Raw genomic sequence first — 26,722 nt, 5'->3', positions numbered from 1 at the left:
CAGCTATAGCAGGGGTGTCCAATTCCGATGCTGGAGGGCCGCAGTGGCTGCAGGTTTTCATTCTAACACTTTTCTTAATTAATGACCTGCTCTTGCTGCTAATACTTTTCTCTTCGTTTTAATTAATATGCTCTTTAAGATTTAGACCCCTCAATTGTTTCTTTTATTCCTTAATTACAAGCCAAATAATAATTCCATACAAAATGAGTCAACATATGACCAGCTAACCTGTATCAATCACACGATTCATGAAAATAAAGAAAGGTGAAGGTTTCGGTAATGTTGATCTGCTCAGGTCTACAAAACATTTTGATAGTGCTTTCTGCTTTGACAGGAGAGCACCAACAAGCCAAGGCATTATATAAAAAGTTACATTAACAACAAGAATCTCGTTCTAATTATGAAAATGGTTGGAGTGGAATAGATATCCATTATATTGTGGGATATCAACCTGCTGGCCATGGTCTCCTCTATAATTGCAGAAATTCTTGTTGACAAATCAAGGTTTCAAAATGGTGGTCGGCACGTCTTTAACAATAAGAACAAAAATGCACAGTACACTTAGGTATACTATTGTAATTAAAAGTACTGTATCTTTATAAGGCCTAATCTATACTATTTGCTAGAAGAGGTTAAAAATAAAATTTAGGTTGCATCTGGACTGACAGGATAATACAGTATGCACCTGTTGTAATACCACATGCTTCAGGCAAAGTATTTTTGGATGATATGGCAAATTTCACCCAATATTATAGTAAGTGGACAAAGAAAAGGCGATGTCTCTGTCAAATAGATAATACCTAGGTGGTTCTGAAGCATTCTCAGTCTCAGGGTTATAGTGTTGCCATCTTAGAAGCAGCTTTGATTCTCATTACTTTAAATTGTACTTTCTGTTTAGAGATTGAAAGAAAAGTTAAAAACAACATGACACTGAGTTGAACTGGTTGACATTTTTTACTATTTCTGTTACAGGTAAAGCTCTCACAGTAACGAAAAAAATCACTAGTGATATCTAAATTAGTTAAAAGTTCATATCCATCCATCCATCCATTTTCCAAACCGCTGAATCCGAACACAGGGTCACGGGGGTCTTCTGGAGCCAATCCCAGCCAACACTGGGCACAAGGCAGGAACCAATCCTGGGCAGGGTGCCAACCCACCGCAGAAGTTCATATCTACCCTTGGATTATGGTAGCAGAGTACAGAATGAGTGCAGACTTGTGGTAGTCACTTAAGCTTACTATTGCCTTAAATATCATTTAGCAGGATTATTTGTTAATAGGTTCAGAAGAAAAAAATAAATATTTCATTTATTATTTTTTTCTTTTCTTAGATGGAATTTGTATTTTGCCATATCTTTCATCTATTTTATTTCAAAACACCTTCCACTAAGGCAGAATTTTTTCCATTAGATGAGGATTACATTTCCATGATAATAACATATGGCTCTTTTAGTGAGCTAGCTACATTACCTGTCAAAGACAGGCAATAAAATAAATTTTAAAATATTTGATATTTGATTTCTTTGGCCCTATGTGTGTGCTCAGCATTCCTCCCACTCTTCTCTTCAGTATCCTTGTATCTCAACCTCTCTTGGCCGGTGTTCCTGCTCTCAATTGCATTTCTGTAAATCCCACTTCTCAGGCTTTGTCATTTGTTTGCCTTCTGTCTGCTTTGATGACTACCAGCAATGGTAGATGAGGTCCCCGTCACCTGCTGTGAAAACATCATTTGTATTCTTGTTAATACTTCCCATCCTGTCAGAGTTCTTCCCAATCTTTTCCACGTTATCCTCCTGTGTCTCAAACTCTCTTGCCCAATGATGTCTTGATCGCATTTGATTGAACAACCAAAAAAGAAGTGACAGATCAGATTGCTTGAGAAGAACTGGACATACACACAATAAATGAAACAATGTTGAAAGTGAAGAGATATTGCTATTTTTTTCCCATGGTTATTTTGTTGTCATTGCATCATGAGAGCCACAGCATACAGCTTAGTGAGCAATAATACTTTTTGGTAATTCAAATTTATACAATACCAGAAGTGTTATTTTACTAATCTACTCTGGACGTATGTTATTAATATCCAGAACAATGCATTTATCCATTTTACCTGTCCTCTTTTTAGAATTTGTGGTTGCAAGGATGAAGCCTGTCCTGTCAGGGTATGGCACTAGACAAGAACTAACTTTAGGCTGTGCAATCATCAAATAAGTCAAATAAATAAATTAAAAGGTGTATTCTTTTACATAGATTGTACGTTTCTATATATTTCTCTCCATACATTTTCAGATATACTTTGTAATTTTCGGACATGTGACGCTGTACACAATGAAAAGTGTTGTTAAGTTGTATAATTCTGGAAGCAAGAACTACAGACTACAAACCAGAAAAATGGAATTTCAGATTTGTTTGTATTCAGTGTACTATTGTACCTCTGGCGTGTTTTATTCAGAATAACAAAATTAGGGTTTGACAAGAATGATAGTACCCTGCTCTGTTAGTTTCTGTATGGAGTTTGCATATCCTCCCTTTGGCTATGTGGCTTTTCTGTGGGTATTTTGGTTTTCTCCTCATGACATACATGTCAGAAATATTGGTATTCAAGAAGAGATAAACCATGTTTTATCAGCCTGTTTGAAAAATAATTACAAGAGATCCCAGTAGGTTCATCTCAAGGACAAAAAATCCGGTATTTGCCTATGTGCTTTTCACAATAAAGTCCCTAAGGATTGTAACTAACACCATTTCAAACTTGAACATGTGACTTTTCCTTTTATAACCAGCATGCCCATTAATCTAGCAGCAGAACAGAGTTGTAGATAAACATACAAGAACAACACAACTGGACTTGTCATGAGGAAAAAAAATAAAGCTTTTGAGAACAAAGTGTGTTGTTAAGGCATTTGACTATAAAATGTAAAACTGCAGGTTTAATCCATAAATCTGACTTCCTGTGACTACCAACCACCTTCAATTTGCATAATTATTTAAATAATATTGTCTTTATGTATAATGATATTTGCTATAAATTGAGCCATATAAAAGATTGAAGACCAAAATAGCAAACATGACAATAATGTTTTAGGAATATAATCTATAGCCTCATTTTCATATCTTTAACAATATAACAGTATTGGATATGAAGTCCTTTGGACGACTTTCATTTTGAAAAATTGTATTGGCCTAGCATGCAAAAATTTGAGCTTTAAAGGTTATTAATAACTCTTCAAACTTGAATACTTTAAGTCTTTTATAAAACATGTATTTAAAAAAAATGGAACATTACACAATTGAAGCACTTTAGAATGTGGATCATGATGATCGCTGTTACATAATATTCCTACAATGAAAAAAGTGTAGTGTGAAGAAACGAGACGTTGTTGTTTGCTCCTTTGTCTGCTCCAAACCTACAAATACCACGGCTCACTGCTTTGCTCCAATTCCATTACATTTTTAATGTGTTGCAAATGCAGATACATTTAAAATGACAATTTATGGTTACTTTAGTGCTGTGTTCCTTTTGTCTCTTATCCCTGCTGTACCACACATTCCCTGTAACAATGAGCTGCTTTTACAAAGGGCATTGAATTTGCACTGATGTACTCTAGAAAATGAAACCACAGAGTATTGAACGCCTTATTGAGCTGGAATTTCTTTTCTCCATTCAATATTTTGTCTTAACTCTTTCTAAATCTCCAGTGTGTAATAAACAAGTGTAGTATAATGTGAAGACCAGAGCTATTGCTATTAGTGAAATGGACACAGTTTCTTTGATGTATTTATTTAAATATCTCTCATCTGTTGTTATTCATATAACGTATAAATAAACATGAATATACTTTGAGAAGTAATCTTTTTATTATTCTTTATTTAATGGAGTTCTTTTTGAACGGCAACTTATAAAAGTACATAAAATGAATACAGTTTTAGGATTTTAAAGGTAACAATACAACTGGAGATATCCGGGAGGGCAGTGCTTCCCAATATTTGTGGTGTCATGACCCAGTTTTTCATATGCCAGTGTATTTGCGACCCACCTTTCCCCCTCTGTGAATTTAGCGCCACCTGGGAAGGAGGGGTTGGGGTTAACTGAGCATGACCCACCAGATGGTCCCCATCTGTGAATCGAGATTGTCAAAGTGGTTTAGGAATTGTTTTGTGGGTCCTGTGTCATCACTAGAGAGGCAGAGCATTAGATGAATCAAGCACAATCATGAATGCTTTTCCTTCTTGGTGAATCAAGCACTGTCGTTAGAGCAACAACAACATTTATTTATATAGCACAATTTCATACAAATAATGTAGCTCAAAGTGCTTTACCTGATGAAGAAAAGAAAAATAAAAGACAAAGTAAGAATTAAAATAAGACAACACTAATTAACATAGAGTAAGAGTAAGGTCCGATGGCCAGGGGGGACAGAAAAAACAAAAAAAACTCCAGACGGCTGGAGAGAAAAACAAATAAAATCTGCAGGGGTTCCAGACCATGAGACCGCCCAGCCCCCTCTGGGCATTCTACCTAACATAAATGAAACAGTCCTCTTTGTATTTAGGGTTCTCACTGGAAGGACTTGATGATGATGGTCAAGCAGACTTCTGGCTTTTAATCCATCAATGTAGGAACATCATGATGCTTTGAGTAGATGGTGGTGGCGCAGGTCACCACCACAAAAAACCGGGAACAGAAACAGAAGAGAGAGTAGGGGTTAGTATGGATTTTAGAGCCACCATGAATAGTTATTATAATGAATTGTATATACAGAGTATCAGGATTAAATTACAGTGAAGTTATGAGAAGGCCATGTTAAAGTAATGTGTTTTCAGCAGTTTTTTTAAAATGCTCCACTGTATTAGCCTGGCGAATTCCTATTGGCAGGCTATTCCAGATTTTAGGTGCATAACAGCAGAAGGCCGCCTCACCACTTCTTTTAAGTTTTGCTCTTGGAATTCTAAGCAGACACTCATTTGAGGATCTAAGGTTACGATTTGGAATATCAGGTGTCAGACATTGCGATATATAAGATGAAGCGAGATTATTTAAGGCTTTATAAACCATAAGCAGAATTTTAAAGTCAATTCTGAATGACACAGGTAACCAGTGTAGTGACATCAAAACTGGAGAAATGTGTTTGGATTGAGGTGGTCATCCAAGATCAGCTGCGCTCCACCTGTGATGCTGCTACTGTGAATTGAGTCTGGTTTTCATCCGTGGTTGGCCGTGGCCTTGTGCACTTGTTAGGAAATGCTGTTTCAGTGCATCTGATTGCTCCCAGAATTCTTTGTAAAGAAGTATGTCTTCAAGAAGTAACTGAATAACACTAGAATGGGGACCATTTGGATGGTCATGGAAACTCATTTTGCAGTTTGTGTGTTGAAAGGAAAATCATCCTCTACTTCTAGTTTGCAGAACAAGCATAAGCAAAACAGAGAGTTTTTGCCTAGAGGTATTAAGGTACACAGCTGTAGAGATCTAAGCTAGAGTTTTGCATTGGATCCTTGGTGCAACTAAAAGTCAACAGGAAGAGCCAAGAAGTGATGTGAGAAATGAGGAACACAACTGACCTGGAGAGGTCTGACACCAGTGGCAGACAGCCTTATTAGGAAAAAAATTTCAGTAGAAATTAAATGTATTATTATTATTATTATTCTGTCCAGTCAAGAGAGAACAACAGCCTGAATAATGAGTTGAGCGATATAGGTGGTCAGAGCAGTATTGAAATAGTGCGAGGAAACAAATGAAAAAAAAATGTTGATTGTTATTATAACAATATAACTTGTTTTTATAATTTGTATAATGTTTATATAATGTAATGAATTGTGTGACACTGTTTGTTGAATAGATTCAAACAAAGCTTATCTGTTACATATTGACCACCACTTGTCTGCAAGTTTAATAAGTTATAGCTTATTGTTAAAAAGTTTAATCAAAGATATGGTATAAATTGCAAAAAAAATCTCTATATCTGATATTTGATTTTTGTTTGCATTCAATTTGAGGCTGCTTCAATGGTCCCGAGGCCTGGAGGCCATGTACCTCATGTTTGTTTCATGGGAGTGGCAAATCTGTGTCTTTTTATTACAAACAAATCATCACATGTATTCACTTTCACCACAATCTCTTCTATCCTCTGCCCCTCTCTACTATCATGTTTTCTCTCTAGTTTACATAATTATACTTCATCTTTTTCCTTTTAAGGCATTCACTTTTATATCATTATAAAACAAATTAGTATTTCAAAATAATCTGGGGTCTCATGTATAAATGGTGCAGACGCACAAAAATGTTGTGTATGCCCGTTTCCACACTCAGACTGTGATGTATAAAAACGCACATTCTCATGCCAGCTGAAACCATAGCGTACGCAAGTTTTCTGCTCAGTTTTGCAAACTGGCAACACCCAGTGTCAAAGCAGTGCTACTCTTCCTGGGTGGCTTCCCTTTATTTTTTAGATTCACATCCCTGACGCGGCTTTATCAAATACACTAACATTAACCACAGATTGTTTTTTAGTTTAAGGCATCTGATTGTAATCAACCTTTAACCATATAATGGTGCATGGATTGGCAAAACTATTCCAAATACTATAGCTGCTTTAGCATTGTTACTCTCAGTGCACCACTGATTATTTTAACTCACTGTATAGTGTGGAATCACAGCTCTGCAGCAGCTGATCGGAAAGCACTATCGCAGATTGTGTCAAGAGAAGAGAATTCTCGGGGTATAGCTTCAAGCACAAGCTGCTTCAGCCATGCGCACAGTCTATGTAAACTTCTCCCATTTGGCAAACGCTTCAGAGCCGTTCCTGCACAAACCTTGCGGTTCAGAAACAGTTTCATCCCAAGAGATATAAACGCACTCAATCAGTCCATCAAGTGCTCCAAGTAGAACTGTTTGTACTTATAAGTACAATTACCTCACTGTAAACTTGCATTACAGTTGTAATATTACACAACCTGAGCCACTTATGCTTTCATATTGTATATTTTTCATTGTTTTTTTATTGTATTATTATTTTTTTTTGTTATTTTACCATTTTATAGGCAAATAAGTTTATGGAGAATTTGCATATTGAATCTCATTGCACCATACAATAACAATAAAGGAATTCAATTCAATAGAAGAGAGCATGTATTTGAAGATTATGATGACTGGCTTATAAGTCGATTTAGATTTCCGAGCGTGATCTTCTTGGAGCTCTTGACATCATTTTTCAGATGAAATGCAGTAAAGTATATATATTACAGTATACAGATAAATTTTCAACTTCATTTAAATAATGTATACCCTTATTAAACATGTGGACACGGTGGACAGTGGTGGCGATGAACTGGTGCCCCGTTCAGGGATTGTTCCTGCCTGTGCTGCGACTGATGCGACCCTGGATGGATAGATGGATGGAATAATTAAACATGTACTACGAAGATATTTTAATGTTCCTTAAAAGTTTTGAAGAATCGGCATTCTAAGCTTACAGATGGCTTGACTTTTATTAAAGAGCTGATTGTGTGGCGAATGGTAACTTGGAGAAAAAAAAGGAAGGACAGGAATTGGGGGTTAATACATTTGAAACAGACAGTAATCCTGCAATAAATTATTTAATTGAGGGTCGCGCATGGTGCAGAAAGCCATGCAGGAACAATCTCTGGATGGGGCACCAACTCGTCGCTACCATTGTGCCACTGTGGCCCCATGTTTAATACATGCTTTAATTCATTTCATCATGAAAATGATACCAAGTATACATGTTAATATTTAAAATGTTCAGAGAGCTGTAATATCACAAAAGTAATGGATTCTGTGTCCTGTTGGCTTAAGAGAAAACCCGTTTAGGAAGCAAGTAGTGATTCACACAAATAGAGCACATAGAGGAACACACAGAATACAAGGCATTTAATGTGCTACTTTAGTTATGATGGGATTTGAGAAACAAGAAAATTAAAAGATTATAAGATTAAGTTTATGACATTCTACTTTAATGACAAAATAAACTACGTGATTAAAGTGGAAATTTTGAGATTAAAGTTGACATTTCGAGCTATTTTTTCCTCACTGTGTTCCTATTTTTTTTCTTTTCTCTGTACCCTAATAAGCTTCCATATAACACTCGGACGGCAGGCTATGACTCGCCTTTTCACGGCAACTTTGATATCTGACAACTTGTTTTTTATATCGAGCACTGTGTGACTTTCTGAACTTGAACTTTCAATCAACATCCTTTTTTGTTTATACAACTTCTTATACCAAAAAATAGTATGTTTTTCCTTGCCTCTACTTGACATTGTCTTTTCACAGAATGCTGAACTTAAGGGAATATTTACATTGATCTGCATAATCGTAATTCTGGGAGGAGTCTGGGAGGGGTGGCAGACGCATGCATGAGTTTTACTTTTCAAGCAGACCAGGATTTATGTAGCGGAAGTTGACTTACGCATGGTTTTCTACATCTGAATTTTTTTGTGCGTACGCACATTTCAACTTTTGTCTGTACGCCATGTTTTAGTGTGAATTCTATGCACAGCGTTATGCATGAGGCCCCCGATGTTTCCAGACAAACTTTCACACTTTACCCTTACATTTGCTTATTCTCTGTTCTAAATTGAATTATCTGTGAAATATATGAAATTTTTGATTGCAAAGTGGATAATATGACAAAGCTTGAATGTATCTATTGCCTCCATTCTTCAGAAAAGTGCCAAAACAGTGTCCAACAAACTGTCTGTCATTGTCTGTGTCTATGTTGAAAAGGTAGGCAAAGAAAACAACAGACATTGATGGTGACAAGATGTCTGAAATCACAGCTGCTTCAAGACAGGTGTAATAATTAATCAGAATATGTTCGACCCAACTAAACCAACTCCAAGGTTAGTCCTAGTAGGTTACACGAGACAATCTAATGGTACAATGCGTATTATCTGATCTTTTTCTACACATCCAGGTCTATATGTGACCAGTAAACTTTATGTCTGCTTAGTTCAAGTTTATCCATAGCATGTTTCTTTTGCTGTTCTTACTACTTCATTTACCAGAGAAGTTAGAGATATCATTCTATAATTCAGCTTCCATGAAGGACAGTTTCTTACATGTTGATAGTTCATTTGTAAATCTAAACAAGACTGTAGCTCCTCACGATCAGGATTTGGCATTTGTTTTCCCATTTAGAAGTTATCAATTTAGTTATCATGCTGAAACACATTTTTGATTATCTGAAGTGCTACTCCCTATTGGTCTTGCACTTGCACATAGTGCTCTACATACAAACTTCATTCAGTCTATGGCAAGGGAAGCCGTCACAATTAATCAGACTTATTTACTATATACTCAAAGTTGTCACAAGATTGTAACTTCCAAACTAATAGTTGTCTGTGTCGTGGAAGTAGTATTTGATGTTCCAGGTTTGTTAATGTGAATCCAAGGCAGATTCAGTTAATGAACAGCTGGTGTAAGCAACTGGATTGATTTGCACATTTTTCTATGTTTATAACAGTGACTGGAGAAGAACCTAACTAGATTTGCATCACTTGTTACCAAAGTATATTTAACTGGAAATAAGCAGAACAGTGTTTACTTGTTAAAACCACTTCCAGGTCGCAGAATGACCTTTCAATCTCTACTATCTACTCCCACTTCATACCTTTGTTTTGTGTCACCATCATAGCTGTGAAATGTTTGCGTAGTTTGGTACAAACATCATGAGATATGCACATACTGTATATTAAGGAATTATCTTGGCAGCTTCATATTTTGTTGTCTGAGAACTTAACACTCAGTTTTGACTTTCTAAGGTTCTGGCTTGTTTCCTTCAGAATGATTAAGTGAACAGGCACCTCAACTAGTGTTTTATCAGCTTTTGGAGACACCACTCCTTAAAACATAAAAAAAATCTGTAAAATGGAAAAAAGGTTTAAGTGTGGACTCACATCTAAATATATTACTCTTTTATTGCTACTCTTGTTTGCCAATTCTTACATTTACCCTTCTTTGGTGGTATACAGTTCATGCTTACAATGCCCTTGCACCCAGGACTATGGCCCACTGCCTTCTATCAGCAGCTCCTTCATAGTTCACCCCAATATGACTGTTACTTAGCTTCTCTACTGGGAATGTTCTCTCTTTGTTCCAATTTAACACCCGAGAAAGAAGCCAGAGCTAACTTGCAAGCAATGAACCAGGCTTTAATATATTTTAACTTTTAAATATTATTCAAATGGATAGAGCCATAAAACAAAAGTAGAACAAGTATGGCACCACACAAGCTGGGACTGCTCGATGTTTAGTCTTTCCAGGTGGATCTTTTCTGACATTACTTGAAGTATCACCAGTAAATTAGAGCACTTCTAGGTTCTGCTATCCTTCTTTTTTTCTTCACACTGTTCAGTTATTTTACTGATTGTATAAAGCTATTCATCGTATAACATAGTCATCCTATTATTAAGACAACTTTGCTTTTTAAAATTAAGTTTCCTGTCTACAAAAAGTGTTGTCTGAACTCCTACACTTCTGCCATTAGAGACAGGAGGCTATAGCTAGGTGGTCTGATGTAATTTTCAAATGGAGGTTATAAGAAACGCTCTTGTGCTACCACAGGTTGCATTTTGTGATAGATGGTTTTGGTTATCTCTTGCAGCCAAAAATCACCACATGGAAGTATTCCTAAAGGTCTAGACTTACTGTATAATGTCACAGAGCTTTTTACATTTTCTGATTAAAATAAATATTAAAATATTAGGTAATCACCAACAAACACCAAAGCGACAAGGTACATTTTGCAGTAGTCAAGTATCAACAACAACCTGCTTTACCAAAGAAAAGGGATAAAGCATCTTTTAAAAATACACTTTATAAACATTACAAGAAAAGTTTGGCTCCTTCCAGAAAAGTTCAGCTCTTTCCTCCCACAACTTGTTAGAGACTTAACAGAGCTGGTGGATCTATTAGGCAACATAAGCGACTGCCTAATGGGCCATCCCCCAAGGGGTGCAGTTTATGAAAGTTAAGGGCTGCATTTTCCAGACACCTGGGGGTGGCATTTATGAATCTCAAGCGGTGCATGCTCTGGGTCTTTTCACCAATCCATGCTAATGATACCTAAGATTGCCGTTTCGGTAACTCAAGGGGCACATACTCTGGACACCAAAGGGGACAGGATCCTCAAAATGAAATAATACTGAATGCCGCTATGGACTCCTAGGGGCACATTTTGGTAGCTTGAGGGATGTGCGCCCTGGACACCAAGGGGGGCCTCCCCAACCGCTAAGTGTCTATATGGGTTTAGACAGGCACTTGTCCCTGTTTAGTTTGAGTCCTCCTCCTTTAAATATTTCCAATAGCTATCTCAGTCTCTTTTCAAATTCAAATTCATGCTCGGCAAACACCACTACATTGTTAATGGACTACACCACTCCAACCATTTGCGTAATATGCAGTCCATGGCTTTCTGGTAAGCTTCACGTCCACCACATAATTGGAATGGGATTTTGTAAAAAAAAAATATCTATGAGGTCTTGACTCTTCTGCTAAATCTACCTTTTTCTAGCATTTAATTTTGTAAATACCTTTGCACCTTCCATGGCTTGTAGAATGCTACTTACTGTAAAAACTGTGCCTTTCATGGAAGATTGCTCTCTCTTCACTCCACACACAATCTCACCTCAAAGTTCTTTTTCTCTGGCATTAGCAGTAGGTTGGAGATTCACCCTGCTCCTTCATTGACTTCTTCTGTAATTCCTTCTTTGGTCATCTTCCCCAGTTTTAGGTGGACAGCTTCAGTCATGTTATACGGAACACACCTAAATCCCTACACAACAAGAGCAGCTTCCTTATCTACAATGACTTTGTGTGAGCATCCAGTTCTTTGAAAAGTGTCTGATATTCCACAAAATTCTGCAAACATGGCCTGGAATTGCTCCCTCTTGTGAATTTTAGTTTTAGATGAAATTAGGAAATTCACAGATCAAATCATGCTTTTCTCCCAGCCAGTGGCTCAGCACTTCCTGAAACCACATATTGTCATTTAAAACTGTTTCTTGGTATTCTTATTAAGTATCCTACTCACTTAAGCTGAATAACATTGGCATATGCATAGAACCATTTAATGTTTTACTAAAAGCTATTCCCTTGTGCACAAATATACTCTTAAAAAAGTATTCACTGGTAACAATGTTCAAACTGTTTCTTTACCTTTGGTTGTGTCTCTGCCAGGATGCTTCTCCCCGGGCTGGGGTTCAAATTCTTGTTTCATGTCATTTGTTCATTTTTAATTCTTTTTATGTTAATATTGTTTGTGTTTATTTACATCTGTTTTTTTATTTATTTATTTTTTTCTGTGTATCTAAGCCTTCGGTTTATGCCTTGTGTTTTCCAAGTGGCGCCCCAAGAGGTGGTGGGACCACCTTCCCAACACCACCAGGGACTGCCCTTAGCCCTATAAAAGCAAGAGTTTCCCACAGTTCCTCGCAGTTCTTTCAAATGAGCTAGGGAATTGTGAGTCTTTATTGTGTATTTACATTGCTTATTGTGATCACTGGATTTTTGATCTTTTGCTCTGTTTTTTCACTTTGCCTTTTATTTTCTATTGGAGCTTTGTTTGCCTTGGATTACCTTTGCTGGCAACTCCTTTTTGCGTTTTTGTGCTCCATGAAGCTTCATGTTATTACAGAACATTTTTGTATTCATAAATCTTTTACTTATAACGATTCTTTGTGGCCCTCTGTGTTAATAGGTGTTTTTTTGTTTTTTTTTGACGGTGTTTCCTCCCCAGTGGGCATTTTTGGCATTGGGCTTTGGGACTGTCGAGGAGCATAACACCTCCAGGATCAATAAAATAGACAGACTTATCAGATTCAACCTAACTTCATTTATGAATCTCTCTTACTGGTTTCCTTTTAGGTCCTTGTTTTCCTTTCTTATTTTACATTTTCTGTTCATTTTATTTCTTTCTGCATGAGTGTGAATAATGTCCATCTTTTTTTACAACACAAACATTTTGCAGCCTTAGTTCCATACCCATTAGCTGTGTGTGGTTAGTCCAAATCTCTAGCACTTCATGCCATTGGCTATATGCTCAGTACTCTGACTTGTTAACTGTTTTTTCTTATTACTCAGTTGTGAAAAAGTAAAATGTTTAGTGAAATGATTGTGTCTTTCAAATTGCCAATTGGGTCCAAGAGAATGTTTCGATTTTGCCTGTGCTGCTTCAAAAATCCTTTCACCTTTTATCACTCTATCTAAAATTAATCTTTCTTCTTGCAGTAACTTGTCACACAGTCACTTGTCAGCACACTTCTCTACAAACTCAACACTAAATATATTTAATTCAGGAGCCCCAAACATGCTTTAGTTTGAATGCATTCAAATAGGCATCTACTGTTTCTTTGGTGACTGAGCACTAAGCAGCAAAAGTCTGTTCAAAGGTATTTTTCTCACTCGTGAGGCTGTGAAAATCTCTTCTACCAAACCTCCTATACTAGTTCTTCTCAAGATTAATTCTGGGCTACCAATGTGCTTGATGGTTTGTAATACAACCTGTTTCACAAATCAGTGAGGCACTATTGTATTTTTTGCCTTTACTTTAAACACTTTGCTTTCTCTTATCAGTTGCCTTGTAAATCGGGATCAACCCCACATTTTATATTCTAAAAACACCTTTATTGTCGTGAGGTTGAGTAATCTGGGAGGCATTAGTTGAGGATAAGCCATGGCTACTTCTGTTGAGTTTCAAGTCAAACTTCAATCATTGTGAATTCTGTGTTGTTCTGTCCTATATCAGCAACAAAACTCATAGTTCATCACCATTATATTGTGACAAAAAGCAAACAACTAGTCCACAATATTTGCACAAATAAACATCTCGATCATAGATGTTCTTGTTCACTGCTGTCTGTTTCGTCTCTTTCTGCTTTTCTCCTCTTGTGTGATTTACATAACTCTACTGTACTTGCAGAGATTTTTAAATTGGTCTATGATTTGTAAGGTGCTAAAGGAATTCCATATTTTATTCTCCAACTGTTAAGTTGGACATCTCTTGTGTGTAAATGCCTTTACAGTGTTTATAGTGGTTTGATTTAATGCACGATACTTGTGCTTTAAAAGAGCAACAGGGAAGTCAAGGTTAGGAGAATTCCAGGGGAGATGTATAGATTGGTCTTATAAGCAGACGAGACTGAGAGGCACATGGATAATCTAAGCGTGTTACTTCACCTAGCGCAGCAGATGGAATGCAGCAAGGTACTAAAAAAAACTCTTTTGTCAGCAAATCATATTTGTGTTTTAACAAATACGTTTACATAATAAAAATAATACTTCGTAATTTCTTACACAAATAATTGCAGTTAGTGCAAATAAGTGCCTAGTTATCACATGTAGTCAGTCTCTCATAGCTTTATGGGTTAATTTTTTTTGTGACTTATCAAACCTTGTCTTTCACTTCAGTGTTCACGAATACACTCTCTGCTAAAGAAACAGTACCAATATTTGGCTTCTAATTAAGAAATTGGCTGGAACAAAATCCTGCAGCCAAGGAACAGAGTTTGACACCCCTGCTGTAGGAACTGATTGACACAATTCAAAAGATCATAACATAACAGTTGCGTACACTGAAATCACCATTTAGCAATGGTCTCAATCTATTTATTTTATTTCGGAGACCACAGAAACAAACCCAACCTTAAACTGGCTCACGCATACACAGAGACATGTAATAAAGAGGGCAAAAGCAATTAATAAACAATGAATCAACAACACACACATGAAAAATCTCATCAGATTTACCTAACTGCAATTATTATTTAACTTACAAAAATACTAACGAAACCAGACAAAACACTGAGAACAAAACGACCAATGGTAAACCCTCACAACAAAAGTCCAAATACAGTCCAGTACGACAAATGCAAACGATGATGCTGAGCGGAATGAAAACCCTGTGAACAGCATTCTGAATGAAATGCAAAGTTTTGTCCTACCAGGGTCCAGCTGTTGCATGAAGATCTGAAGTGATTGGCAGTGCTTCCTAGACAACAACAACATTTATTTATATAGCACATTTTCATACAAAAAATGTAGCTCAGTGCTTTACATAATGAAGAAAAGAAAAATAAAAGACAAAGTAAGAATTAAAATAAGACAACATTAATTAACATAGAGTAAGAGTAAGGTCCCATGGCCAGGGGGGACAGAAAAAACAAAAAAAAAACTCCAGATGGCTGGGGAGAAAAAAAATAAAATCTGCAGGGGTTCCAGACCATGAGACCGCCCAGTCTCCTCTGGGCATTCTACCTAACAGAATGTAACATAAATGAAACAGTCCACTTTGTATTTAGGGTTCTCACGGAAGGACTTAATGATGATGGTCATGTAGACTTCTGGCTTTTAATCCATCAATGTTGGAGCATCATGATGCTTTGAGTAGATGGTGGTGGCTCAGAAAGAAACAGAAGAGAGAGTAGGGGTTAGTACGGATTTTAGAGCCACCATGAATAGTTATTATAATGAATTGAATATGCAGAGTATCAGGATTAAATTAAAGTGAAGTTAGGAGAAGGCCATGTTAAAATAATGTGTTTCAGCAGTTTTTTAAAGTGCACCACTGTATTAGCCTGGCGAATTCCTATTGGCAGGCTATTCCAGATTTTAGGTGCATAACAGCAGAAGGCTGCCTCACCACTTCTTTTAAGTTTTGCTCTTGGAATTCTAAGGAGACACTCATTTGAGGATCTAAGGTTACGATTTGGAATATACAGTAAGGTATCAGACATTCCGATATATAAGATGGAGCAAGATTATTTAAGGCTTTATAAACCATAAGCAGAATTTTAAAGTCAATTCTGAATGACACAGGTAACCAGTATAGTGACATCAAAACTGGAGAAATGTGCTTGGATTTTCTTTTCCTAGTTAGGATTCTAGCAGCTGCATTCTGCACTAGTTGCAAATGATTTATGTCTTTTTTGGGTAGTCGTGAGAGGAGTGCGTTACAGTAATCTAGTTGACTGAAAACAAAAGCGTGAACTAATTTCTCAGCATCTTTCAATGATATAAAGACAAAGAAGTATCCAACAAATATGGAACTACGCAAATGAATAGGCACAGGGTAGGAACATAAATCCACAAAAACTGTAATCCATTTAAAGGAGAAGCACTAAAACATACAGAGGATTGAAATTTTTTTCCCAACGTGTTTCGGCTTATTTATAAAGATAGCACCTAATTATGCTTCTTCCCTGCAACCCCCTGGTAAATTCAAAGCCACCAGCCACCCAATTGTGTAGTATTTCTGGGGAATTGCAGTCCACCTACGTAGGGCTGCTGCACTCATATTGCTAAAATGTCAGTTGTAAATAAATGAATATACTAGGATATTGGCTTTTTAATGCAAGGTGATGTGGGTCTTCAGGTGAAATTTGCATATTTAACACTGACAGAGCATCTTCAGCAGACATCTGGGAGAGACAGTTCCACAAAGTAGATGTAACAGATCCAGAAGAGTCTCACTTAGCATTGCATAACAGAGCTTTGGAACTGGGAGAAATATGAGCTTAATATACGAGTGCTGTGTCATGGTAAAATTTACTCAGTAAATTGTAAAAGAGATTACAGAGATTTATTTTAAAGAGTTTTAAAAGTGATTAGCATCAGAAATTGGTGCTGCAGTCATTTGAATAAATGTGACCTTAGCAGAGCGCAAGGGTTACCATTCTTGTACCAATGGCTCAAAAGGATCCCTCTAAAGCCACAGCAATGTGCAGGTTTAAATTTCAGGTAGTCTTTTTTTATCAAAATGTCATTCTTGTGATTAAGTAACTTCTTGCTTACCTAGATGGCCTCAAGGGTGATATGATATGAACACTAAATGATGTCTTGGTTAACTGTGAAGGTTTGGCCATAGGTCATTACTAGATACAGTTTTTGAGTGCTGTTCTATAAGAAATTGTAAAATTAAGATTAATAAGTCAACTACTCCTAAAGTTGTAGCTATGCTTCTCACTGGAACAGTTCTGCAATGCAGACTTTTTTAAACTGATAATACTTAGGTATGCAATATTTCAAGTAGGCGGACATTGATGAAAGAGCTCAATGAGAAAGAGGTTTCTGCATGAATGAATTTTGTTAATGGCCATAGTAACAGTTTAGACCAAATAAAGTCAATATATTCTATTTTGTCTTTTCTTAGTTAAATTTCTGATGGTGTATATGGAGTACAGAATGTACTGTATACTTAGGGTATTTGGAGGCACATAAAAAGAAAACCCATAATTGTCATATTTTTATCTTCAGGTGAATGTTTACAACACATCTAGTCTTTCTTAGAAGAGAAAGATTTCCCCTACGCCGACTCTGTTCAGGGGATGGCCCAGGACCAGGATGGACAGACAGATTCACGTGGAAGGTGCCAATCCCTTCTCCTATGGGAATTTGCTCCCACAAGAGATGTTGTGTAACAGTGAAGCATTTTCCGGCTCTTGAGTCTTTTCTACCATTAAAGTCAGGTGAACTACAGAAAAATCTAAATTGGTATACCTGAAAAAATAGTAAGTTCATCATATTTATAACCTTTTTACTAGCTGGAGTACAATTAAACCTTATCTGAAAAAGATTAAGATATTTTAAAGACTGTATTTTGAGTAAAGTTTGCTTCCTAATATATTCTCAAGATCAACAAAAAGTAAGAATTACAGTGAATCAGTACAAGTGTATTATATAAAAAAGTTGAAGTATAAGGTTTAGTTGGCCTGTTTTTAGATTTTGTTAAAAAAAAGCAGCAACCATTGCTTCCACCCCAAATTTAAACCTACACGACAATTACCAAAAAACAAAGTACAAATCACTAGTGGCTTTATAATGAAATTTCAAAGACAGATGTTGGCTTTTTTCACTTTAGCCCCACTGCAATACCTATTATAGCTAAGTATCTGCTGTGTTGTGTGAACGCTGGAGCCCGGGTGGGAAGATGATTGACCCGGGTAGGTGATATACTGTTAATCACATTCTGCTGGTATTTCACAGCTCTTTCTTTTTTGCTGTTTGAATGTCTTGCTGACTTTAGCAGTGTTCCTCATTACAAATGCTGTATATTATGCACAGTAAATGATGCTTAAGACGTCTTTAATGGTTAGCTACAGTTGAACATTAAATAAGCTATTGGTTAAAAAACACACATATAAACACACAATATGTTTTACGTTTCATTGTTGCAGTATAGTAAATTCATAAGATTTAATGACCTAGAAATTTGCCTAGAACTGAAATGATGCCAATAATGACCAAATCATTATTTGGTATAGCAGTTGGTCATCACTGTTATCCATTTACCGATTTTGTCTGTACCTTGTCTTAGGTGGGAGACAAATTTACAAAACATTAAATATATTAACCTATTACAAGGAAAACCAAGATAATTTATATTTAATTTAATTCAAGAAAGTGAGTTAGGATCTTTTGCCATCTAAAGACTGCATTCTTAACTTAGGAATAGCGGAATCCACCTTTGTTTCTGAAAAGGCGGATGCATACGCACACTTGTCCTGAAGTTTTACCTTGCTTGACAATAGCAGGCTAGAATGTGGGTTATGGTCGTTGAGTGGGAACGGCTCTGATACCTCTGACTTTATTTCATAGCTTTCATTTTAGTCTCACGTTATGGAACCTCTTTATTTTAGTTTCATTTCATTCAAGTCATTGTCATGTTTCTTCTTCAAATGCTGTTCTTCGCTCTGCATTTCCTTCATGTTATTGTTGCCATTATTGTTTCAGTCCTGTAATGCAAGAAGAGAGCTATGATGATGACATGGAAAGTGACAGTCTGACTCCTGGCACAGCCCGGCAGGTTAGAATTCATCGCGATCCCACGCAAGGATTTGGATTCGTTGCTGGTAGTGAAAAACCAGTCATCGTACGATCTGTTTCTCAAGGTGGGAACAGAGGAATACTTTATGATGACAAATAAGAGAAAACACTGTGTATGGTTCATTTTTATTTGTGAATTATTACTTTTTCAAAGAAACATTTCAAAAGGGACTGTTTTGTAGTTGTGTTTGGATTTCATGTTGCTTTATACCCTTTTAGAGCTGACATGCAAGTATTAATTTCAGTGTACTCTGTACTACTACTACTACTACTACTACCACTACGACTACTCAAATGCACTTGGATCAGCTTTACAAATCACTCTCACAGGTATAACTAGTACTGCTTGTTGATATACTTGAAATGTTTGCAGGAAGAGCCCAATTAAGTGTCTCTTCTTCTAGGCACAAAGATGAATGAGTCCACTCTTTTAGTCCATGTGGCAGCTAGAAACATCTAAAACAAAGAGTGTTAGTTAAATCATGCATGTAGGGACTTCTAATGCAAATCAAAATGAATTATTCATTTGCCAAAATGTCAGTTTCTCAGTGAACTAAATTTAAGCCTAGGTCCCTATGGATAAAAGAATAATGCTGTAAATCATGGCAAATGGTGTTTCTTAGAAGCTGTCATCAGTTAATAAATCAAAACTTCTCCAACATCAATATTTAAAAAAAGTGCATTTCATTTACTTTTGGCTTTATCTTTTATGCTTGTCAGAACATTTCAAGTTAAGAGTTTTAACTTCAGTGTGTTTCATTTCCATTATCATTAGATGAGACTGATAGCATGCATAAATACTGCACTCTAATTCTGAAGACGTTGACTGAATGTTGTTATTTTGAATACAGATTGTATTTCTGTTAGTATATGATGGTAAATATTTGAAAAAAGAATTTTAAAAATTAAGCTATTAATCAACCTACCTGATTTTTTTTTAATATACAATATGTTGAAAGTCTGCGGTGGGTTGGCACCCTGCCTGGGATTGGTTCCTGCCTTGTGCCCTGTGTTGGCTGGGATTGGCTCCAGCAGACCCCCGTGACCCTGTGTTCGGATTCAGCGGGTTGGAAAATGGATGGATGGATATGTTGAAAATGATAATCCTCATGTGACCAGGGTTTGGTCCCTCTAGCATGTCAGGCGGACTTCTGCTCCAGTACTACCTTTGAAAGTAGCGAAACGGCCAACCTGGGTCCAGTCAGGAAATGGGCGTTAACCCTGCAGACAGGGAGTGGTTTTTGTCTGTAAACATCTTGTACTTGTCTATGTTGTATTTAAGTGTAGGAACACATGCGTGTGGTAGTCTTAACTTGCTATACGTAAACAAGTTAGAACCATTGTATGTATGTTCAATGTATGGCTCTGTGACAGTTTTACGACTAGACATTAATAGAAATTAGCAAAGCTAAATATGCATATGCATGTGGGGGTTTTCTGTTCACAATGGGAATTAAGTCCTTTACTTTTTACTCTTCTTACCTGTATTGTAATTGCTTGGTAAAGTGCAGTGACAACAACCATGTTAATATACATTATTTCCAAGTATTTAACCGCATCTGGAGTTATAAGTATACCTTTACTATTTATCTATTACTTAAAAAAATGTATATCTGGTAATGAAAACATTAGTGTGTCCACATCCTGTGTGGGGATTGTCGATAATATATTTTATTATCTGGTTGGGAATAGTTGCTCATAGTGTGTTGGCTTTTCAACTTATGTTCTTTTTTCCTTGGTTGGACCTGGCCTTCTCCTTTCATATCCTATTTACGCCTGGCTTCTCCAGATTGGAACAGTACTATTTAACTTGTAGACACGCAATCAGAATGGCATGGGAAATGGACAGGAACATTTGCTATGGGCCAAATGATATTAGTTTTCTAGCTTTTGTGTAGGCCGTTTAGTGTTTAGGTTGCCTGGATATTGAGTGGAGTGTTTTGGATTGCATGCCTGTTGTTTGCATTTTCTCACCTACATGTGTTCTGACCTCTTATCTGGTAATGGTTTGGTCTTTGATTAGAAAACAATTACATTTTCATTGACTGTATACCAGACTTTTTTTTACAGGTTCTTTCCATGTTACTGTTCATGCTGATATACAATACTGCTTTAGCTCATACTGTAGTCGAACACAACAGCGCATCATTCTTTTCTCCGTTCTCTGTATTGTGAAAAACTATTTAAAGTCTGGTGATGAGGAGACAGCCACAGTTACCATTCTATAACATGAATGTTGAGCTTCAGCTCTCTATGTGTCATTTATTATTTCATAACCTTGTGAGAACTTCATTGTGTATTTTTTCTTCTTTACTTGAATTGTTTGAACAACCTCTGCTCATGCTGTTGGTATGTTTATGCAAAAAGGCTTTTAAAGGGAATAAATTATTATTTGGCTGGACGTAAACCTGGAGCATAAAAGCTAGTCTAAAGTGATTTTGAATAAGAAATGCACTATAAGAGAACAATTTCTTTATGGCACTGTGCATTGTCCAGTCTATCACTTACATATCGGCCCATATTTTTGCAATTTCCTTAAAGAATCAACTAAAGTTGTTAATATTGGTTTTGAAAATGATTATATAAGGTATCATATGATCTGATTACTGACATTTTACTTTTGTTATGATAGTGCATGGTGAACTGCAAAGTGTATCAAATTCAAACACCTTAATATTTAATATATACTGTAAAGCTTAAAATCTGTGCATGTGTGTATATGTACTGTATGTCCGTTAAACAAATCCACACCGTTGGACCAGTCTCTGCCAAAATCTGCATACCCCCCTTATTTGATCGGGGGAAGATTATAGACTATGGCTCAACCCAAATGTTTGACCCTGGAGCAAGGGTGAGCAGATTCAGTCCTGGAGTGCCACAGTGGCTGCAGGTTTTTGTTCCAACCCAATTGCTTAATAAGAAGCACTTATTGCTCAAGTAACACTTCTGCTTCACTTTAGTTGTCTCGCTTGTTAAGATTTTGAACCCTTATTGCTTATTTTAGTCTTAAACAGCTGTAGTCTTAGTTTTTAATTGCTCCCTATTAGCAATAAGATGCAAATGACAAAAGAGATCAGCATTTCTCCATTTAGCTTGTTTCCATTTACACCTGTGTGTATTTATCATGCACTACTGGGTTTAATTAAATACTTGGAAGGAAAGTGAAGAGAAAAAAGTGAAGCACTGAGAATAACTCGTCTGTTTTAGAATTCAAATCATTTGGATGATATCCTTAAAAAGGAAAAAAAAATCTAGGATATGAGAATGACTTGACATAGCAGAGTTAAATGCACTAGCTAGCCAGGAAATTAAATAATTGACAAGGATTGTTTTTTAATTACGCAACAGGGTTGGAACAAAAACCTGCAACCACTGCGGCCCTCCAGGACTGACTTTGCCCACCTGTGCCCTGGAGGTACCTTTGAAGTTTAATTTTTTTTCTTTTTACTACAGTTTAAACGACAGCGCTGGTACACAGCAAGTGAAACACCAGAACAGACTGAAGCCAGACTAGCAGACAAGCGGACCACAGCTTAAACTTACTTAGCTGTGCAACACCGGCTGCTGCTTCTATATTGAATAAAGGGGAAGCTAGATTGAAAGCTATGTTACTACTTTGGGAGATGAGAAACAGTATGGAGTTTTAGTGGATCCATATGTTGGTGTACCTTTATGCAGTTATGGGAATATTAGTGGATAGTGTTTTATTGTCTTTTTCCCCATGTGACACTATGTCTCAAAGTATTATTTTCCAGAACAATCTCAATATAGGATATACTCTGCAGGCACAGATATAATAAAATGAATGTACTCCTATTGGAATAAATATATATATAATTTTTTTTTTTTTTTGCTTGCCCATCTACAAATTATCAATTTAAAAATTTCAAAGCTCGTTGTTCGGTAAATCCACCTTCACAAGTTAAACAAATACTGTATGCTTTCTTGTTATAGTGTTTAATTGTATTATTTCCCACAAAATTTGACAATACTTCTGAAGTAGATAGATACTATCTATCTATCTATCTATCTATCTATCTATCTATCTATCTATCTATCTATCTATCTATCTATCTATCTATCTATCTATCTATCTATCTAATATAAATAAAATTTATTATTATTATTATCTATCTATCTATCTATCTATCTATCTATCTATCTATCTATCTATCTATCTATCTATCTATCTATCTATCTATCTATCTATCTATCTATGTTTCATTCCAAGAACTGTCTAGAGTGAAAACTGATCTTCTGATGAAAGTATAACTGCAGTTACTTTTATGTTTATTTTTACACAGTCAAATTTTAACTTTGATTTTTAATATTTACAGTGTCAATTTTTTTTAAAGAAAGACCCACATAATTGACTGAATATCCACTTTAGTCATTCCACAATGTTTTAACTTTTGCAATACTTTTTCCTCCTACATTCATGTAATTTAGGGTGGCAGGGTGGCACAGTGCGTAGTGGTACTGCCTCATGGATATTGCGTCTGTATGGAATTTGCCCATTCTAATTTTTTTTCTCACCACCTGTAGGTCTGTGTGTTTGTTTTACTGTTGATTCTACATTGGTGCTATATGAGCGTAAGTGTGTGTGTGTATGCATGCCATAAACAGATACTGCAACAAACTGGCACTCTGTCCAAGGTTGTCTCCTGCCTTACATTTCATGTTACCAAATTTGAGAATTCTGTGTGTTATTCATGTCATTCAGAATTAACATACATAAATATCCTGCAAGCATTTGATTCTGTTTCACATTGATAGAAAAGAATAGAGTAAGAGCTGAAGACTCGTTTGTTTGGAATATTCACTTTATATTCAGCATGAGCAAATCTGTGTTGTAGTGACAATATATGTTGCATCACACACTATCTTTTTGAATTCTTCCTTTTTATGTAATGCTTTGTTCCTGAACTTGATAAGTGGATTACAAAATGAGTTGGTGGATGCTTACTCTTTTGTGAGAGTTCAAACACAAGTAAGAATTCTGCTGTACTTCTTGCAAACAGAAAATGAAATTGAACCAAAATAGTTTCAGTTGTTGGGCAGCACAGTGGTGCAGTGGTAGCGTTGCTGCCTCGCAGTTAGGAGACCCGCGTTCGCTTCCCGGGTCCTCCCTGTGTGGAGTTTGCATGTTCTCCCGGTGTCTACGTGGGTTTCCTCCGGGCACTCCGGTTTCCTCCCACAGTCCAAAGACATGCAGGTTAGGTGGATTGGTTATTCGAAATTGTCCCTAGTGTGTGGTGGGTATGTTTGTGTGTGACCTGCGGTGGGTTGGCACCCTGCCCGGGATTGGTTCCTGCCTTGTGCCCTGTGTTGGCTGGGATTGACTCCAGCAGACCCCCGTGACCCTGTGTTCGGATTCAGCGGGTTGGAAAGTGGATGAATGGATGGATAGTTTCAGTTGTTCAAGCTGAATTGTCCTTATAGTGCTTTATAATAGATAGATAGATAGATAGATAGATAGATAGATAGATAGATAGATAGATAGATAGATAGATAGATAGATAGATAGATAGATAGATAGATAGATAGATGGCTGCCATTTTGATGTATATGGAATACCTTGCAAAAGAATTCAGACTCTTCAACCAATTCTTAATTTTTAATGAGTAACAAATACTATTATTGCCTTCCAAATTATTTTTTAATGTGAAACAGTTTTAAGTAAAAAAAAAGAAGAAAAACATTTATAAAATATATTGCAACTATATTCAAATTTAACTGAATACATTTGAAGCAATGCATAAAGGCCACTTGCTCACAAATGAAGTCCTAAATTAAATTGTCTACGATTTCTATGCAGGTTCCTACTTTGTATAGTGCAAACATAATTATGATCCATAAGGAGCTATGGGATCTTATTGTTGGAAGTTTCAGAGACAGTTTAGAAGACATTTTATATATCATGGAACAGTCTGAAGACCATGGTTATGTTATTGTTGAAAGATGGGATTACCAGGACACTACACATATCAGGCTATCCCTTTAAAATCGATTACTAGTCTTTGGGAAATCCTGTAGTGAAGGATACCAAGAGGCCAACAGAAGTCTTATGAGAGTTTATTGCAATAACTGTCCATGCTATTAAGCACACTGCCAGAATTCGACACCTATTTTGCAAGTAGAATGGCATTATACATGTCATATGTCACATAAAAGAACACCCAAGCTCATATAAAGTTTACATAAACTGACCTTCATTTTCCAAAAAAATATAGGTTATAATTTCTTACGGCTTTATGAGACTAACATAGAACCTTTTGGCCTTATATCCAAAGATATGCTTGATGCAGAACCAACACAGCTCATCACCCAAAGGACACAGTATGGTCTATCAAGCATGGTGGTGGATCCAAAATACTATGGGCTTCTTCCAATCAGCAATGACCAGGTATTGGCCAAAATAGAGAGGAGAACTAACGGCTGAGATTTTCATGATATTTTGTACCAGTCCTGTAGCTCTCCGCTGGACCTCTAAAGTAATGAAGGATTTCACCATCACACAACAACACAACAAAACTCCAAATTACTTAATCAAATCAATGAAGCATTTTCTTAAAAACAGAAGATCAATGCCCTGGAAATGTCCAACCATAACCTGGACTTCACGTGTACAGAAAAATCTGTTGATCCTCATATATAGGACTGTCACAATTTGACTGAAGAATGGGATAAAATTGGTCATATATAATATATGAGTGTTTCTGAGGTATCTGAGAGAGCTAATGTGTCAATAGATATAAAAAATTTTAGACTTTAACATATTTTTCTAAAGTACAACCCAGCCCAGTACAGCATTAGATTTTCCTTTAGCTTTAATAATGTGTTCCTTAATGCAAAGCAAAGGTGAAGAGGCAGATTTATTATGACTAAAACACTTTATGTTGCCTTGAAGTGCCATGCATCTATTTATATCCTTAATGATAACCATATTTTGGCTCCAGGGGAGTATTTGATGTTCTGAGACACATCTGCAAATGTTCATTAGAGAATCTCTAGTGTTCAGCATTTTTATCAGGCTCCTAATGGATAAAAAAATATATTTTCAAAAATGAAAGAATTCAAGAACAGGTAGAATTGAAATGGGATTCCTTTTAACAATGTGAACCAAAGTAATATTTGGTTACCTTAATGTGCAACCAGCTTGCTCCTAAATGCCTGTTTACCTCAGGTAAAATTTAAACATGATGCCTGGATATGTAAAGAATCATATAAGGTAACTGCTTTATAATGCTTCTAATAATATTCCAACTCCATTTAAAATGATATTCCAAACAGCTATTTCAGTTATTGAGATAGTTTCTGTAATATGCTACATATTATATATAAATGAAGTGTGATCTCAATGGCTTAATAATAATAATAATAAATAATAATACATTTTATTTATATAGCACCTTTCCCATGCTCAAGACACTTACAGAATATAATGAAGAACGGCAGCATATGCAGTATATAGCATTGTACAAACCAGATAAATAAATAAAGAAAATTAAGAAAAAAAACAGACAATATAATTGATGGTCTCGCACACACACACACAGGTTACATTAGCATCTTGACAGAGAAGTAAACTGAGAGAAGGGTAATAAAGTCAAGTAGAGCTAAAAGCCTTCCTGAACAGATGAGTTTTGAGTTGTTTTTTAAAAGAATTCATGGAGTCAGCTGACCTGATTAATTTTGGTAGGTCATTCCAGAGTCTGGGCGCTATACAGCTGAAGGCCCTGTCACCCATGGAGTGTAGATTAGTGTGGGGTACAACAAGATTGCCAGAATCAGAGGACCTTAGTGGGCGGGCAGGCACATAGTGATGGAGTAGGTCACTGATGTAGTTTGGCACAAGGTTATTTAAGGCTTTGTA

At 36.3% G+C, this 26,722-nt stretch overlaps 1 protein-coding gene across 4 annotated transcripts in view; it reads left to right on the top strand.

Annotated features, from left to right (window-relative positions):
- The window catches only part of frmpd3 (FERM and PDZ domain containing 3), a 779,808-nt gene that overhangs the window by 619,788 nt on the left and 133,298 nt on the right, over nt 1-26,722 (top strand). For 3 of the 4 annotated variants that reach the window (XM_028816887.2, XM_051934418.1, XM_051934416.1), the window contains 2 exons: nt 17,278-17,531; nt 18,754-18,911. In XM_028816887.2, the coding sequence (XP_028672720.2) occupies nt 18,761-18,911 (151 nt within the window). In that variant the 5' untranslated portion in view covers nt 17,278-17,531; nt 18,754-18,760. Of the gene's footprint in view, nt 1-17,277; nt 17,532-18,753; nt 18,912-26,722 lie in introns of those variants that run through there. The other variant, XM_051934417.1, reaches the window with a different exon arrangement.

The sequence above is a fragment of the Erpetoichthys calabaricus genome, chromosome 12, assembly GCF_900747795.2.
Source record: "Erpetoichthys calabaricus chromosome 12, fErpCal1.3, whole genome shotgun sequence".
NCBI lineage: Eukaryota > Metazoa > Chordata > Cladistia > Polypteriformes > Polypteridae > Erpetoichthys > Erpetoichthys calabaricus.
This window is presented reverse-complemented; position numbering and strand designations above follow the sequence as displayed.